This window comes from Sceloporus occidentalis, unplaced genomic scaffold (assembly GCF_023333645.1).
Source record: "Sceloporus occidentalis isolate IW3139 unplaced genomic scaffold, rSceOcc1.0.p SCAF_3, whole genome shotgun sequence".
NCBI lineage: Eukaryota > Metazoa > Chordata > Lepidosauria > Squamata > Phrynosomatidae > Sceloporus > Sceloporus occidentalis.
In genome coordinates, this window is record NW_028316983.1 from 68,024,289 (window position 1) to 68,043,400 (window position 19,112).

At 41.2% G+C, this 19,112-nt stretch overlaps 1 protein-coding gene across 8 annotated transcripts in view; it reads left to right on the forward strand.

Moving 5' to 3' along the window:
• AMPD2 (adenosine monophosphate deaminase 2) overlaps positions 1 to 17,964 on the forward strand; it is a 61,936-nt gene extending 43,972 nt beyond the window's left edge. For all 8 annotated transcript variants that reach the window (XM_089514854.1, XM_089514851.1, XM_089514853.1 and 5 more), the window contains 9 exons: positions 1,413 to 1,607; positions 2,259 to 2,390; positions 3,429 to 3,592; positions 6,868 to 6,994; positions 7,361 to 7,524; positions 7,907 to 8,027; positions 9,198 to 9,371; positions 12,925 to 13,035; positions 14,363 to 17,964. In XM_089514854.1, coding sequence (XP_089370980.1) covers positions 1,413 to 1,607; positions 2,259 to 2,390; positions 3,429 to 3,592; positions 6,868 to 6,994; positions 7,361 to 7,524; positions 7,907 to 8,027; positions 9,198 to 9,371; positions 12,925 to 13,035; positions 14,363 to 14,578 — 1,404 coding nt within the window. In that variant the 3' untranslated portion in view covers positions 14,579 to 17,964. The remainder of the gene's footprint in view (positions 1 to 1,412; positions 1,608 to 2,258; positions 2,391 to 3,428; positions 3,593 to 6,867; positions 6,995 to 7,360; positions 7,525 to 7,906; positions 8,028 to 9,197; positions 9,372 to 12,924; positions 13,036 to 14,362) is intronic.
• The last annotated feature ends 1,148 nt before the right edge of the window (positions 17,965 to 19,112 follow it).

The window sequence follows — 19,112 nt, forward strand, 5'->3', positions numbered from 1 at the left end:
TCTGAGTTGCAGTCCACATGAGTACAAGAGTTATACTCATGTAGACCACAGTACTGAAGGGTTGCACTCTTGCAGACTACAACTCAGAATCCTCCACCAATTCCAGCTCTGCTGGAATCCAGGAAATTCTACCAGATCATAACAATTCCTGGCCTCTGAAATGGCAAAGGAAAGAGTGAAAGGTTTGATGGAGATACAGACCCATTATTTTGTTGAACCTGAATACAATCATACCTCAGTTAATAAAACCTCAGAGGAAGAAACTTATTTTTATGGCTGCCAAGCCTCCCTTTCTTCCTTGTCTGCTGTCTAGGTAAAAGGTTTTTTTTAGCAGCATTAATATTGGACAGATGGTGATGGAGTGCTGCAGAAACAAACTTGGTACTGGATTGCATAAGCTTCCTTGTGGTAAACAATGCAATAAAGGAGTTTATCGCACTGGCCCTGAAACGGGCCCAGTGCGTTCTAAAACGTTCATGTGCGCATGGAACGGGATGGGGCTAAGAACCCCATTTTATCACACACTGGAATGCTGCCTTTGCCGCTGGGCGTTCCAGTTGCGTCCCTGTTCCGTTCCAGAGGGCGCCATTTTTGAGAACTGTTCTAAAGCATTCTCAGTAATGGCGCCCTCTGGAACGGAATGGGGATGCAACTGGAATGCCCAGTGGCAAAGGCGGCATTCCAGCATGCGATAAAATGGGATTCGTAGCCCCATCCTGTTCCATGCGCGCCCCCACGCGTGCACATTTTAGAACGCACTGGGCCCATTTCAGGGCCAGTGTGATAAACTTCAAGGTCTGAGGAGGGAAAGAGCAATATTCTGGTCTAGCCAATCCAACTGTAGCCATGTATACCTCCTTACAACAGGCAAGGTAAACAACAGCAGCCTAGAAAATTGAAAATGTCTTTGTTTAGACATGTAGTTCTTACCTGACTATATTGTTTTATTTCACACGAGCATACCTTAAGTTCTGAAAAACAAGTCTGCTGAAATATGTTCAAGGTGCTCCGGATTTTTGTTTCAAATGTTCCCATGTTATTTTTGCCTCTGGTGACAGAGTTTATGTTAAAGAAATAGTGCCTAGGAACACATCTACTCTGGTAACTGAGGTATATCTGTATATATGGTAATTGGTTTCAGAGGGTGGTTTCTGCCTGCATATATTTGCATGCCAGTTGTTTAGATAGCAACTAAGATTTGGCTTCCATTTTTCAAAAGCACAGTTATCTTAATTCTCAGAACCTTGTAAGATAGTCAGTATTATGATCCCCATTTTACAGACTGACGGGTGTGGAATTATGCTGAAAGATAGTGGTTTATCTGCAGGCCAACAAGTGAATGGATAGCTAAATTAAGATTTGAACTCTGTTTTTTTCTGGCTTGTCCCCTTATTCACTAACCTCTTGTGCAGGTGGACACACATATCCATGCATCATCCTGCATGAACCAGAAGCATCTGTTGCGATTCATCAAACGAGCGATGAAGAAGCACCTGGAGGAGATTGTTCATGTGGAGAAGGGCAAGGAGCAAACTCTAAAGGAGGTCTTTGAGACCATGAATCTCACAGCCTATGATCTCAGTGTAGACACACTTGATGTCCATGCGGTATGTGAAATATTAATGTCAAAGAGGATAAAGCTGCTTGTCTTGGAAAGACTGTTGAAAGCTGTTGTCTTGTTTAGAAATGTTGTGCTTATTCAGGGATGAGATTGGTATAATTGAGACTCTAGTTGCTCCCTGTGTTCACACTACAGTTCTGTCTTTCATGCTGAATATTAGTTCCTAATTCTCCCTCTATTTCAGGGTGGGAATCATGTGGCCCTCCAGATGCTGTTGGGCTGCAAGTCCCACCAGCGCTAGCTCACAGCCAAGGGTAAAGAGTGCTGCGAGTTAAAGTCCAATACTTGGAAGGTAACATGATTCCTACCTGTGCTCTATTCATTGATGACCACATGTCTAGCTTTTACTCAGTTGAAAGTTTAGCCTCATTTTGCCCAGATGCAGGTATTCTGGCAGTAACGTTTGGCTTAGAGGGGATGTTAAAGATGAAGATGCTCATTAGGCTGAGCAGCAACCTCTGGGCTTGGAGGGCACAGTTTACAGGACTGCCTCTGTATAGTTGGAACAAAAATGTTTTATGGTGGCCATCTCTGATGAGCAGTTGAGAAGTCACTGGAGATGCTAAGTGGGTAACAGAAGAATCATAATTATTATTGTTATCTAATTCCAATGGTATTTTTCCCCCTCTGTGAATAGGATCGTAACACCTTCCATCGGTTTGACAAGTTCAATGCCAAATACAATCCCATTGGTGAGTCTGTCCTGCGAGAGATTTTCATCAAGACTGACAACAGAGTCTCTGGGAAATACTTTGCCCATATCATCAAGGTGAGAGCTACTTAGTATCCTCACTGCATACTATAGAGTGTCTCCTTAAAACCAAAGTAAATCCAATTGCTAATCCCAGTGAGAATAAATCCATTGAATCAATGTTGCTTTACAATCCAGAGGTTGATTCAGTATGTTTACTCTAGTCAGTACTAACAGTTTGAATTAGGTCTAGGTAAGTCTAAGTATGTATGCATTTTTGTTCCTGGTTTTTAAAGCTGGGGAAAGACATGCAAGTTTGCTCATATTAATTAATAGAGTTAAAAGAGACAAGAAGACTTAACAATTACTGGAGACCCATTTCAGCTTTGGCCATTACTAGATTAGCCTTATAAATTTGCACACTCCTGTTCTGCCCCACTCTGTAGTTATGAGAAATTGTAAGATACTTTGTTATGTTTTTAGAAAGTGCTTGCATTTTTAGGCTGCCAGCATTTTTAGTTGGCAGCAGTTTCTGTACTTCAGCAGGAAAAATGAAGACTTACATCAGGTTCAGATTTCTCCGATTTTCTATTCACCACACAATAGGCTTGCAGTTTTTCCTTTCTGTCAGGAGACAATGTAGGTCTGATTAGATTCCAAGCTTCAGAATCCTCCTCACTCCTTCTTAGATTCAGTAAACTAGGAATGTATCTGCCTAAGGGGGAGTGGAGGAACAGTTTGTGTGCCATGTGTTTTGAACTGCAACTCCCACTATGCCTTGCCAATGGCTGTTCTTGGGTGTAGATGGTGGGATTTGTAGCCTAAAACCTCTGGAGAGCCAAAGATGCCTCACCCTTAGTCTAGAGAAATTTAGTTGGAAGCCAAAGTGAAGAATTCCAGGCAAATGAGCTATTTTGTTTCCACACACATGGCACATGTAAGGGCTCTATATAGCTTCATAATAGATTTTATCATTCCTGATTCATGTTTTATTTCCAGAACAAAGAAAGGTGTGCCTATGTGTGTTTCATAAGAGTATTTGTTGCTGTACCAGCCTTTCCATGCTTGCTCTTTTGTGGACATGTTAAGACCAACAAACATGTTCTTTTCTGGCAGGAGGTAATGTCTGACCTAGAAGAGAGTAAGTACCAGAATGCAGAACTGCGACTCTCCATCTATGGCCGAGCACGAGATGAATGGGACAAGTTGGCCAAGTGGGCTGTGACACACAAGGTGCATTCCAACAACGTGCGCTGGCTTGTGCAGGTGCCACGTCTCTTGTGAGTACTACATCCCTGCATTGTGGAGATCCCCATTTCAATGACCTGGCACAAAAGTACAGTTGCTTGTTTTAGAATATTATTTGTTATCGCGTTGGCTTTGACCTGCTGGCAACCCCTATGAATGAGAGACTCCCTGAACCCCACTTCTCCAAAGCTCTCCTGAGCTCTTGAAAACTCAAGGCTGTGGCTTTCTTGATCAAATCTTGCACAGGTCCTTCACCTGTGGATCTACCTGTGTTAAAAGGTCAGGGACAGATGTAGGTATAATAAGCATGAGCAGTAATAGCTGGCTGTCCATGTCAGTGGAGTAGTGAATTTGCTGTGGGTTTTAGTCAGAATTTAAAAGATGTTATTTAATATTATTAACCTGTTTTGACATAGGGCTCAGCACCCTGGATAGCTCCTTTAAGTTTAGATGAATACCGGGCACAGATTCAGCACTCTGCTGACATCAGAGCCAGTATCTCACTCCCCATTGAGTGCAAAGTCAGAACATGAAGTCAGTTTTCCTCAGAAATGATCCGACTTAACTTTGGAGGAAAAACCACTCATAAGCACACCACTGCATACCAATACACACATGTCACAGGAGCTCAGCTTCCATACCTTTATGGCAATGCTGTATTCCCTTGAGAGAGAGAGAGAGACAGATTGTTAAAACAGATTATTATTTTTAAAAGAAGTTAAGGGACAGTTGCAGTGGTTACATGCAGGCAGTGTTGTTGTTGTTGTTTGCTGTTCAATCAGCTTCATTTATGAATCAGAGCTGCAAGAGCCCTGATAATCAATTGCTCTGTTCAGCACTTGCAAAGTCAGGGTCATGGCTTCCTTGACTGAAACTATTAATCTATAATTTATTGCACTTACCATATATACTCGTGTACTAGTCAACCTCATGTGTAAGTTGAGGGAAGGTTTTAGGGCCAAAATCATGGATTTTGGTGGTATAACAACAACAATAATAATGTTTATTTATATTTCCCAGATCTCCCAAGGATCAACCCGTGGATAAGTTGAGGGTAAAACTTAGGGGCATCTAACAAAAGATCTAAAGAGGAAAGCACCACTTCTCCTTCTCCTCCTTCTCCATTTCCCTGACCAGCTATCACCACTTCCCTAGGGGAAGGTGTTTGATGGGGAGAAAGGGTTAACACTGGATTGCAAAGGGAAGGAACTGGAGGGAAAGGGATGTTTGTATGATGAGGAGAGATGGTTAGCACCAGATTGAAGAGGGAAGGAACTGGGGGAAAATGGGGTGTTTTGTGGGGAGAGAGATCCAGAGGAGGATGGGGAGAGAAGGTTTTAACGGATTTTACGGTCAATTTTTGGGGCATAAATTTCATGATAGTTGAATATATACAGTATATCCAACCTTTTCCTCAAAAAGGGATTCAAAGAATCTTATGATAATTTTAAACCAAAACATTTACAAAAGTTTAAAGGAATTAAACATCAACATGATTTAAAACACTTAAAACATATTTAAAACAAAGTTTCAATAAACAAGAGAAATACACACACACAGCACACCACTTCACATACTGCAACTCTATAATTAAGATTCAAAAGCCTGCCTAAATAAAAATATGAATGAATTGATCTTTCTCTTTTCGTTTGCATTCCCGCTTCCCAAATATTATTGTATTTGTAGATAATAACACATATTTTGTTTTAGTTATATGGTGGTTAGGGGGGATAACTAATTCTTTTTTTTTAAATGTAGACATGTGTTGAATGAAAAAGGGATTTACTGTATTATAAACTGGACAATTGTTGTTGTTGTTATTGTTGTGTTCCTTCAAGTCATTTCTGATATATGTTGATCCTATACTTTGCCCTAATGTGACATACCAACAATACCCAGTGGAAGTGTTTATTGCAGAGGAAAATAATTCTCTGCGTCTCAGGCTGACACTCTGTACTCCTTCTCCTCTTCATCAGATATCATATCTTTAGGCCAAGATGGTGCATCTCAGCCTTCCATCACTTCAGTTTTAGAAGAGTGCAGAAAACAGTGCTATTAAAGCAGATAGTTAGGCCACTCAGAATGCTGTTCTGTACACACGTAGCTGAGAGTAAATCCCACTGAGCTAAGTGAAAATTGCTTTTGAGTGAACATACCCAGGACTGGTCTGCAAATGTGTGTCACCTTTTATCTCTTTTTAATACTTCTTTAATAGTATGTACCTAAGCATGTCTACTCAGGAACAAGTCACATTGTGTTCAGTGAGGGTTTCTCCAAGAATAGATACATGTGACTAGGATTACAGCCCAAGTAGCCTTTTCTGATGTGATAATGGTGATACGAAGGAAAAGTAAACAGAACTTATAAGCCATTCTTGAGTATATAATATTAATGTAAAAAAGTAAGCTACTGTACATGTAATGCAAATACATCCAGTTATACCTCAGGTCACACATTTTTAAAACTATAAGTAGCTTTCTTTTCATTTTCAACAGCCAGGGAAATAAACCGTCTTGATGAGAAATTTAGAGGCATCTGTCTGTTGTTAGATCTGTATATTTGGCCTTAACCATACTTGTAATTCTAGCTTAGTGAGAGAGCACACTTGAAGCTTAGCTGCTCATCTACACTATCAACACAGCTTGCAAGCAATGCTGATAGGGTTGCATGTTCTAAGCTGAACACCTGTTGTGCTGGCTGGGGCAGGAATGTCCCAAACCTCTCTGTTTGAATACACAAAGAGAGAGAGAAAGAGACTGAAGGAGCTTTCTTCCTGTTGATAATGAAAAGGAAAGGAGGCTTGTTAATAATACAACCGGTGGTTGTTAATTTCTAACAATTTGTAGAAATCAGATTTTTTTAAAAAGCAATATGCAGTTTTAGTTGTTTCAGCTCAGTATTGTTATTTGTCTGTATTTCAGAGAAAATTGAGTCTAAGTGGTGTAGTTTACATAAGCATTGGATCACCAATACAGTAGTTCTTCACTTTTAGTTCTCCAGATGTTTTGGATTTCAACTCCCAGAAGCTCCAGACAGTATGGCCAGTAGTCTAAAATATGTGGAAGGCCAAAGGCTGAGAATCAGTGACCTAGCAAATTTATGGCAGAAGTGGGATTTTCTGTGTCTGTTAATCATTAGGCTACCCATCTAATGGTACCCATGAAGTGCAAAATGGTGTGTGTGTGTGTGTGTGTGTGTGTGTGTGTGTGTGTGTGTGATGGAATTACCAAAGACCTGTGAACATTGCCAGATTTTCAGGCTCCAGCAAATGACATTTGTGATTTTTCATCTCTTTGGCTTTCAACAGTGATGTGTACAAAACAAAGAAGCAACTGGCCAACTTCCAGGAGATGCTGGAGAACATCTTCCTACCCCTCTTTGAAGCTACAATCCATCCTGCCAGCCACCCAGAGTTGCATCTTTTCTTGGAGCATGTAAGTGAGTGGGAGAAATGCGAAGACAGTCTTCCAAGACTTCAGAAAGGGCTGGCTAGGAGCGTCAGGGGCAAGATGAAGGGCAGCAGTACCAAATATAGCTTGGCTGCTCCTTACCTTAAGGACTGACTTTGCCAAGGCGGAATATACCTAAACACTAGGTCTTCTAGCATTTGAACATCTGCTTTCTTGTGGATGTCTCAGTCAAGTAATTGACTTGGCTACTCTTTCTTATGTTGTTCTTGGTAGTCTTGATAAGTATCTCCCTAAAAGTACAGGAAGTAAGAGAAATTCTAAGTGTATTTGAATCTGAATGGAGCCTTCTCCTTTCATTCTTTCTCTTTCTCCTTGTTTCTGAACTTGCAGGTAGATGGCTTTGATAGTGTAGATGATGAGTCCAAACCAGAACACCACATCTTCAACTTGGATAGCCCCTTGCCTGGGAACTGGGTAGAAGAAGACAACCCTCCCTATTCCTACTACCTTTACTACACATACGCCAACATGGTGGTGCTGAATCACCTGCGCAGGTTGGTGACTCTATTTTTATCTCCCTCTCCATTCTGCATTTCAGAATGGGACTCTCATACTTGTTAGCTTCTAAGGAGCTGAATGCAACTTCCTGAATCCTGGCTCCCTGCATGCAGCATGATAGACAGCAGTATTTCAGACAATCTGATGCTCTGAGCCCCTGAGCACTGATGGCTCCTAAGATGTGTTGACTTTACACATTTGGTCCTCTGAGTCTGTTGTTTGCCTCCATTTCTTCTCTCATCTTCCTCTGAGTCTGTTCTTAGTCTCCATTTCTTCTTTCATCTTATTACCTTATTACTTCCTCCTATTAGAGAATGGCTTGTATTGAGATAACAGCATTGACTGAGCTGTGTACATTGTTGCTCTGTCTCTTTCTAGGAAGAGAGGCTTCCACACCTTTGTGTTGCGGCCTCACTGTGGGGAGGCTGGGCCTATCCATCATCTGGTGTCAGGTTTCATGCTGACAGAAAACATATCACATGGCCTCCTACTGCGAAAGGTGAGAGAGTGAGAAATATGCAGTACTACATGGTCTGTGTATGTATGTGCCTTCAAGCTGCATGTTGACTTATAGCAGCTCTATCAATTTCATAGGGTTTTCTTAGGGAAAGAATACTTTGAGGTAGTTTGCTATTGCCTTCATCTAAAACATAGCTGACAGTACCTGGTATTCCTTGGCGGCCCTCCATTCAAGTATTAACCAGACATAATTCTGCTTAGCTGCCAAGATCAGACCAGATTTGGTGCTGCACATGATAGCAATTCTGAGGAATATCTGCAGAAGTGAGTTGCAGTCCATGTAAGCTTATGCCAAAGAAAAGTTGTTAATCTTTGAGGTGCCACAAAACTTGCTTGTTTTTACATGAAACCTGGAGCATGTGTATGTGCATATGGATGCACATACAGTGGGCCCTTGTTTTCCACTGGGGTTTGGTTCCAAGACCTCCCATGGATAACAAAATCCATAGATGCTCAAGTCCCATTCAATACAATGACATAGCAAAATAGTGTCTCTTATATAAAATGCAAAATCAAGGTTTGCTATTTGAAATTTATACTTTTTTTGAATATTTTCAAGCCGTGGATGCTTGAATCCATGGATAAAAAATCCGTTGATAAGGAGAGCCGACTGCTACTAGGCATCTCCAGCATTTCAGATAACCTGGCATCTCTGGTTAAAAGAGTAAGGTGGTGAGAAGGACCTTAGTGTGAGACTGGAGAACTGCTGTCAGGCAGACTAGGCAATAGTTAGAAGGACAAATATCAAAGCTTGATTTCTGGAGGATTCTGGGAAACGTAGTTCAAGCTCTGCAGCTGCTTTCAGTTGATATGGTGCAGATTCTTATACTCCCTCTGCATTTGACTCAGGATGTTTTGTCATTATGGGAAACATTATATTATTTGAACACTAGGCATGTGCTTGTGACCTAGGGAGAAGGTAAGGAGATGTAGAGGCAGACAGTTGGGACTGTTTTGCATAGAGTAACTTCCCCAAATAGTGGAGATAATACTATACTAAATAAGTTTCTGCGTAACTTGAAAAGGTCTTCTGGATGTGGTGAAAGGGGGGGGGTACACCCATGTATCATTGCTGTATCCTCACCAAACATCAGATGACACTCTTTTGTAGTAAATGTTGTCCTGTGTGTAACCCTGAGTTTTTCCATAGGCACCTGTGCTACAGTACCTTTACTACCTGGCCCAAATTGGTATTGCCATGTCTCCACTTAGCAATAACAGCCTGTTTTTGAGCTACCACCGTAACCCACTGCCAGAGTACCTGTCTCGGGGCCTCATGGTTTCCTTGTCCACAGATGATCCCCTGCAGTTCCATTTCACTAAGGTGAGTGTGATGTAGCAGCAGCCAAGCAAAGGTGTAACCCAGTGGGAAATGGCATGGGGGTGACAAGCTGTACTCCGTCTTCCTGTAGCATTTAACCTCTGCAAAACAGTTCTACATGTTGCAGCTAAAACACTTTCTAATAAATGAGGTTTCTTTTATGCATCTCTAAAATTTGCTTGGGAACAACCTGTAAGAAGGAAAAATTTTCAGCATGTTTAGCCAGGCTAAAACATGCATGACCATTATCGGGTTAATTTCATTAATTCTAATATGCAAAAAGAAATAGATTTAAAAATCCCTCTGCCATTGCAGTAAAAACAAATTAATGCCATTGCAGTATAAATAGTTCATGAAACACTCTTTCACTTTTCTTCAGAGCATTTGACAATGTATGTTTCTGCTCTCTGATATGAGGGTGGTAAAATTAAATATATTACCTTCAGGGCTCCAGTAATCAGCCAGTGAGGAGCTGAAAACCATTTGTGGCAGGAGAGCAACAATGGAGGGTTTGGATTTCTATTTCTTTCCCTGGGAGCCTCCAGTATGACAGCAAAAAAAAAAAACCTTAAAAAAACAACAACCCCATACTGGATGTAGCCAGAAGTCCACATCTATTTTTGAAAATTGAGTATATTTTTTAGTGTTGAACAGTGTTGTGTGTGGTGCCAGGGACTACATCCTATTTTAAAAGGGAATCGTTGCTCTTGTAGGTGAATGAATGAATGAATTTTATTTCAGCCAACAGGCCATTAAACAAACTTGTAGGTGTTCAGGAGTGTTAAGGGACTCTCTGGAGTGGTTGTAGGCTTCAAAAATAGTCTCTAGAGGCTGCCTGTAGCCCCAGTGCCACACATTGTTTTATGGCATAAAGTTCATGCCTTTTTGGTCCTTCCTGTGGAGTTGGTATACAGCAATAACTATCCTCTTCTCTTCATCCTGCCAAGATTCCATGATGCTTACTTTTCTTTGAAACCAAGGCCAGAAACTTCTTTCTAATATATGCATACTTTATATGCACTAATTATTTTGTTTTGTTTTGTTTTGAACAAGGCACAATAGGCTAACCGCTCTCATCCTGTCCAAAACCACCACATCCCATAGGCATCCCCCAAGTCCTGTGGGACTACTGTTATGGTGGAGGGGAGGTTGACTGGGCATCAGGGACTTCCTTTTGTCTCCTGCTGTTAGATGGAGAAAGAGACAGGAATGACAACAGGGTCACATCACTTCCTGTTGCCATTTTGAGAGGGACTCCAATGAAAATGGAGATGTTGGAAGTTGTGGATTGGTGTGTTTTGTGTATTTTATGTTGGGAAGGTCTTCCTTTGTGGTTCTCAGGCAAAAATTGTCTGAAAGTTGCACTGATTTTCTCTCTCTTTTAAGCAAGGTTTTTGGGTTTCATGGGCTGCAGGCAGCATGCAGGCTCTACTTTCCCCACCCATGATCTAGGATGTTGGTCAAATTATTCCAAATTCCCTTTCTTCAGAAACCTGTGGCACTAACATAGAAAACTTATGAGGTGTCTGTCCCAATTCCTCTAACATGTGTTTTACTCTGCGACCCTTTGGCCTGTTTTACTGGCTACATATTTTATTGAATATTTTATATACTGGACTAATTTTACAGTTTCTATTTTAATTATCAGAGGTCTTCATCCTCTAGGATTAATTCAATCTCAATCAACAGTCCCCCCAAGCACATGTCAGGCATTCCTTCCACAAATCATGAAAAGATCAATTTGAAAACAACTCAGCAATCTTTTCTAATATTAAACACCAACACACACCCTCTTTTGAAAAATAAGTGCCAATATCTTGTTTCCATTTTTTAAAAGACTAGTTTGTTCCACAACATTTTCCATGCCTAATAACTTGTAGAGTTTGACCTTGAAGTCTGAGAATTTCTTGTTTTGTGCCCAAAGCAGGGTGAAATGGTCTCCTCAGGTGCTAGTTTTGAGTGTTAGGAAAGGACAAAAATTACTAGTTATTTAGTTTATTATTATTTTATATTTACAACCAAGGGTGGGGGAAGATGTGTTTGTAGGATGCTGTGTCTCAGGAGACAAAGCAGTTGGCCAACTGAGAAAACTGTCTGGTGGTTGATGGCTGTTCCAATTCAGCTAGCACAATGCCATGGGCCAGCCCGTGTCTTATCTCTTGGTCAGAGATTTGTTCAGCAGTTGTTGTTCACTATACAAAATTTCATTTATTCCCCTCCTTTTTAGTCATATTTTCAGGTTTCATTTCTTGATGTGTACTTCTCTGAAAACAGAATTTTCAGATTTTGTTGTTTGTACAAGTACATAATGTGCTGTACACTTGGACCAGAACCTGCCATCTGTTGCTCTCGGGACATGAGTGTGTGGATTCTGAGAGCATACATGCTGCCACCTAGTGATCTGTTCCTTGGGCTCATTTCTGTCCCGTAGAACAGTCAACGTCTCTACATGCCTTGAGGTGTTGGAAAAGAGCTTGAATGGAAATATATTTTTTTTTGTATTTATTAAAATTTTACATACACAAACCATACCACATGGAACATATACACCTTACATCAATCACATAAACATAAAAACAAACACAATATAAAAACTTCCTTTCCTTTACAGCGATTATTACTGGTCTCCAGTCACCCTGGGAAATATGACCTTCGTGTTTACCTTTTTCCTTGTAGTAACTTTAATTGGATTCTACATGAAGATATAAACCCTTTTTCCTTTAAATTTCTTTCCTGTTCTCATACCATGATATCTTCCCTGGTATCTCTCTTTTTCCCCTTTATTCTTACTTAGTTTTCTTTTATTGTTGACTGATATACAGATTTCATTTATCAAAAGCTATTATTCCATTTTCACCTTTCTCCATTTTCAGATAATTAATAACTGGTTGCCATTCCGTTCTATATCTTTCTAAGCTTTTATCTTTTAATAAACATGTCAACTTATCTAATTCCATAAATTTATACAATTTCAGAAGCCATTCTTGTACAGTCAATTCATCTTTTCCTTTCCATTTTTTTGCAATTATGAATCTTGCAGCGGTTAACAAATAAAACATAATTTTCCCATATTTTTTTCCAGATCATCATTCAACATGCCTAACAAAAACACTTTGGGGTCCATCTCCAATGTAATCTCTAACATTGAATGGAAAGATTTTTTGAAGATTACAGTTCACAGAATCTGCCATATTGTCTGGGGAACTGTATTCTAAACCCATAATATTTGCAAGCTTTTGAATGTGCTTTGTTGTTGAGTTTGGCTCAACATGGAACAATACTTCTGACAGGCTGGCACAACAATGTAATGGAGCTTTACTGCTAGGGAATTACATAGTACTTCATCTGTCTAGATATCTTGCAGATATGCTGATCACATATTTTTCAAATTTATGTAATAAAAAAGAAGTTGTTTTGATTTTGACTGGATATGGTTCTGCTTAGTTTTAAGCATTCTTGCAAGTGGCTTGGTTTTTTTCACTGCTAGCTTTCACACTACATGTGTCCATTTGCAATTGTCCACTAACCAGCCTGACCAACAATGTCTCTCTTACAGGAGCCCCTGATGGAGGAATACAGTATTGCCACACAGGTGTGGAAGCTGAGCTCCTGTGATATGTGCGAACTTGCACGTAACAGTGTGCTCATGAGTGGCTTTTCCCACAAGGTAAACTTGAATAATTTCTGAAGGAGACTGAGAGCTGAAACAGATTGATGCTGCCCCTTTGATCACCAGATTGGGGTTGTGGCAACCACACGCCATGGCCCCAAACCAGCTTTTTGCTGCTGCTTTTTGCGCTGGAAAAACTCCACCACCACAGCTTTCCAGTGCTCTGGCGGCATAGCTTTTAACAGAGTGGCATAACGCCAGCTTTAGGGCAGCGTCAGGGCATGCATCATGCATACACCATGCCCCACCATGCTGCCCAGAAGCTGGCATATTGGGCCGGTCTGTAATGGCCCTGACTTCATATCCTGGCTTCACACTGGCAAAGGGGGAGCAACTAACCCCCATGTTATTGGGATAATGAATTTGTTAGCGATTCTGCAACTCACAGTGCACCACACTGAAGCATGCCCCAGATTATGCAAGTGCTGAATCCTATCCCTAAAATAAGTTCATCACCTTCCATAGCTTTTTAAAAAATTCTGACTTGAAACCCCAAGTGATGCTGACATGGAAGTCACTGGCTGTCACTGCTCATGTTTTCTATATTCTCTCAGCCCTTCCCCTTTAAATACACTTAAATTTAGTAGTGAAGGACCTGTACAGGGTTAAGCACTGGTGTTACCTATCTGGCTTCTGAAATTAAGAAACTCTTTGAGACTTCTTAGGCAACAAAACCTAAGGGTAATTAGCATATACAGCCAGTGACACAGTCATGGGAAATAAGATGCAGACTCAGTGTGTCAATAGAAATTTTTAAAGGTTCTTTGCAGGTTACCAGCTCTTGCACAGTACTAGTTCTAGCCTTCAATGTCTGTGTTGAGGCATACTGTTCTACCTCTCCAAGCTTGGTAAATTTCCTTTCTACACGACAATGCATAGAACCCTCCCTCCCAGCCATTGAGAGTTATAGTCCAAAAAGTAAAATTCCCAAGTTATGCTCCCCTACCATACATAATGAAAGGGAAATGGTCATCCTGCAAGACTCTAGGTTTGATTTCATTACTTTTATGGAATCAATGTTCAGTCCTTTGCTAGAGAAAAGTGCATAGCTCTTTCATCAAAAATCTCCTACAAATAATGAAATAAGTGGAGGGAGTACTTAAAGTTCACAGATTATGTGGGATTGCTGTTTGCATATGAGAGGAAAGAAATGCTCCTGGGCCTCTGTGTGTGTGTGTGTGTGTGTGTGTATTTAAGGGCCTGTGCTAGTGCTGGACCTTGGTGTGACTGTTAAAGGGCTCTGTGGGTGTTCTGCTTAAGCAGTACAAATCATACAGTGCCACTTATTCTAACCATGGATTGGCCTCTGCCTTTTATTGCCCAGGTAAAGAGCTACTGGCTTGGGCCCAACTACCTGAAGGAGGGGCCAGAGGGCAATGACATCCGGCGCACCAATGTGCCAGACATCCGGGTGGCCTATCGCTACGAGACGCTCTCTCAGGAGCTGACTCTCATCACTCAGGCTGTGCAGACAGAGGAGCTGGAGACCATCCAGGAGGAAGACCTTCTGACTATGAGCTCCAGTCTAGATGCCCGCTGAAGGAACTTGGATCACCAGCTCCCAATCAGCTCCATTCTGGCCTGCTAAGATGGGCTGTTCTGTGAGCATGAGGAGACCCTGGACACACACCCATTCTTTCCCCATCAACCCTTTTAGTTTCCTTTTTCCATACCATTACCTTCTCTGTTCTCCTGGAAAAGCCTTAATGTTTTGTTTGCACTTGGTAATCTACGGGGACATTCTTGAGTTGTAAATGATTAGAAGCTCCTACCAGAGTCTAGAATGCAATCTAGGAAGGGCAGGGGAGAGAAGAGAGCTTCCTGCAAGTGGATGGGAGAGCCAGCAGTGCTCTTTGTTGAGCTGAAGCCAGAGATCCAGGGAAGATGATGAGCCAGGGAGCTGTTGATTAAACTCAGGAGCTCATAGCATGTCTGTACTTTTGCATGTAGGCAAAACAAAGCACCAGTGAACAAGCACATATCCTGGTTAGGTTCAGAATGAGATTTATGTGTTTGGCCAGGCCAGAAGCTAAACAACCATGGTAGCTCCTTCTGCTAGCTCACATGTATTTTCATGTTACAGTATCTTCTTTCCTTGGCTGTTCCTAGCTGCAGTTTTCCATTGGCCAGTAAAAAATATTCTTTCTGGATGAGCCAGACCTCTCCTTTCCCATCCACCTACTGTAGCGTATTGCCACAGTTACCACTGCACAATAAAACCTTTCACTGTGAGTGAAGTACAGTCAATAGACAAGAGCCTTTGCCTCGCCTTTTACCGCCCCCTGAGCCAGGAGTGGGCAAAGGTGAAAGATTTGGTGGCAATTTTTGGCCTCCAGGACCTTCCACAGACCATAGTTTGGCTAAAAATTCCACCACCACCCCCATCCCAGTAACAAAAAATATTCAGTTAGAAGTTGTTGGGTGTCAATTTCTTTTTTTTTAAACTTTTTAAAGTTTGTGGAGGATTAGGATCCTCTGACCTTGAAAAAACCCAAACACTGCTCCTGCAAGCTTCCAGAAGCAGAAAACATCATTTTAAAATAGAAAATAAAACGAGGGTAGAGGGAATCAGGGAAGCTCTGAAAGGCTCCACAGGCCTTAAAAATGGCTTGTGGGCCACATGCTGCTCACAAGCTGCATTTTACCTACCCCTGCTCAAAGCTTTTAGTCTTTTTGGCTCAGGGACAGCCTCAACCCTTGAACCTCTGCCTTAGGAGGTGGATTATTGTGAGCAGGGAGGAGCTCATTCTAGCTCGAGATAATAGGGAAAAGCTTGTGTGCCAGATATCTGGCACTTTTAACCTTTGTATATCTTTTCTGAATTTCTCTAAGGGTTGCATACCTTTATTAATGTGGTGAGTGATGGCTAACAGTGGTTTTGGCACTGAAGGGATAAGGTTGTCCTCTATAGCAGTTGCGGTGGGTGACGCTTGTTCGGTATGGAGAGGAACTGTCTTTGTCTTCTGAGCTGCATAAGATCTGTGATCAAGACTGAATTGTGCTTTGTTTTTTAAAAAAATGATTTTAAAGCAAAGCTTTGAAAAGTTACTTTTCTAAAATTCAGCTCCCGGATTTCCCAGATAGTATGACCACTGGGAGTCCAAAAAGTAACTTTTCCAAGCTCTGCTTTGAAGTGGTTCCAGTTTGAACAGATCAGTGGCACTGGTCGAGGATAGAGAGGAGGAGGAAAATGTTAACCTGTCTTTCCCCACATTGGCACCGTCTGGAGCAGTTGGACTGTAGATCCCATAATCCCACAGCCAGCCTAAAGAGAATATGAGGACTATAGCTCAACAGCTCTGGAGGGCACCAGATTAGGGAAGGGTGGGTTTAGTACATTTACCTGATCTAAATTGTTCCTCCAAATCTGTTCTTGCATGAAGAACAAAGGATACAGGAGCCTGCATTATAGTTGTCCTTATTTTTTTTTATGTGAGGGAGAGTAGCATTTTGGGGGAATGGACCGAGATTAGAAAAATGGTGCAGAAGGAAGAGTAGTCATAACATCTGCACTACTTTCCCAAACAAAATCTGACTGCTTCTCCCTGGAGAATTCTTTTAACATTTTTGTTTGCTTCTTTTTTTAAACAAAAGTTGGAGGGTTACTCTCCTATCTGCTTTTGCCAGTGTCCTAGTGCCTGACGTGTGTGACTGTGGAGATGTTTGTACACATACTCTTTATCAGAAAACACAGCGCTTCCCTGTTGCTTTGGACTGGGGAGAATGTTTAGCTCCCTGTGCCATGCTTGGGCTCACCACCTAGGCAACCCTCTTGTCCTGATTATACTAGGTTAGGGAGACAACCTCTGGTCAGGTCTCTGGCCCTGCATAATATATATGTAGGCAGATACAATCTGCCCTCCCGATATGTGGTTGATCTGTTCCAGACCTTTCCCCCGCGTATGGGGAAAAGAGCGTATGCTCAAGCCCCATAGAAAATAATGGGGCACAACTATAGTAGGGAAACCTTTGTCTATCTGCCATCTTAGAGTAGGAGATCAATTTCATAGAGTCTTTGTGCCATTTAGGGCCAAAACCACAGCAGCAGTCATTTCCTAAACATTGCCTCCCTTTTGCCACCGGGCATGTCTGACTTAGCAGTGCTAATTTAATTCAGTGCATATTGCATTTCCTAAACCTTATGGGGACAACAGTGACAGATACAAAGGAATGTCTCCAAGGTAAGCAGAGAGCTTGCAGTGCTATCCCTTTAGGCTGCTATGGACCAAAATCTCAAGATCTGTCTTGTAGCCAGTGCCTTGCTTAGAGTCATGCATGGAGTTTGCCAAGACTGAGTAAAGTCCCCCTCTTCTATGTGATTTTACCTCTGAAACTGAAGTGTGCTGTATATTGTCTTGTGAGAGAGTGCTTGCATGTGAGAGAAAGGAATCCCTTTCTAAAAAGTCTTAGTCTGGCATCCCACCTCCATGATTTGGAAGGGAGGAAATGTTTTTTCTCCATCTCTATACTTTTGTTTGAGATCTTGCTGAGTACCAAGAAAGCATGGGGTGGAAATGAATTGCCTTGGTTGTAACCAGCAGATGTGCCTTGCAGATCTGAACCACATGTTCTGGGTCAAAGCAGGGTAATTTGTGAAGAAACAGTCTGGCCAGTGAGTGAAACATAATTGTGGTCCATGTTAAGAGCATTCTCTATTCCTGCCCCACACCACCCCAGTCTCACCTTCCTCCTCCTTGCCACAACCTGCCTTGCTTCTCTTTGGTACCTGGAAGGTATGTATGCCATGTTAGTTTTTGCTTTGTTGTCAGCTGGAGATGAAACCTTTGTCTTGCTGGCAATAACTCTACTCTTATCACTGATAATTCTGTCATTTGGATGACTTCTATATTTGTTTGTGCTGAAATGTGGTGTTAGAAATCGTATTGAACATCAGCATGATCCATCATTAAAAACTATTTAAGTAAACCATTATCTCTGTGTTTCTGAGTGAATGAACTCTTCTTCTTATTCTTGGCTTAGTGCAGGGTTTGGAAGATGGGTGGACCTCCATGATGTTGGATCACAGCCTCTGTTATCTGTTGCCCCTGGTTTGGCTGGCTAGCTGAGGGGAATTGTGGCCCAATAACATCTGAAAAGTCACACATTCAGCATCTCTCACTTTGCTCAAGTCACTTCCCTCTAAGGATGGAGGGGGGTTGTGTTGGGGGGACATTCATGATCCAGGGGAGCCGAAATGTATAGATATCACACATAAGGATACACATGACAAATGCAGCTTGTGGAAAACTTTTCTTATAACACTATTAGTGTTACTTGTATTAACTAGACACATCACATTCAGTGATTCATCCTGATAATACTTCCTTGGCCTTATTCATAACTCCAGTGGACTCTTGTTAAATGCTGGGGTTTGGTTCCAAGATCCCCCGTGGATAACAAAATCCATGGATGCTCAAGTCCCATTAAATATAATGACATAGCAAAATGGTGTCCCTTATAAAAAATGGAAAATCAAGTTTGATATTTGAAATTTATACTTTTTTTGAACATTTTCAAACCGTGGATGCTTGAATTCATGTATAAAAAAATCTGTGTATAAGAAGAGCCGACTGTAATAGTTTAGTAAGCTCTTTGCACACATTTATATCTTACACTGTTCTCACAGAGAAGGAGGTTAAACTAAAGAGGACATTAATATATGGGTTCTACTTTAAAGATGATTACGTGTCCCTTTTTCATGCTCCTGGGTGGTTCTTCCCAAAAACCCAGTAAATCAATTGAAACATATCATCATCATAATCAATCAGCAACAACAATAACACATCTTTTCCCCCTCAAGATTGGGACTCAAGGTGTCTTACAGATTAAAATGATATAATTAAAACATACAGAAAGTCAACACTAAGATATAACAAAACTATTAACAATATTAAAACAATTTTAAAACACTTAAAAATCAATTAAGACAATAAGCATCCTCTTAAGCCCTTTCATTTAAAATCTTCAATTCTAAAGCCTGTCTGAATGAGAATGATGATGATAATAATCTTCACTCACTGATGAAAGGATTTGATGTTACTGTTTAAAGGAAGCCATTTCCTCTTCCTTACATT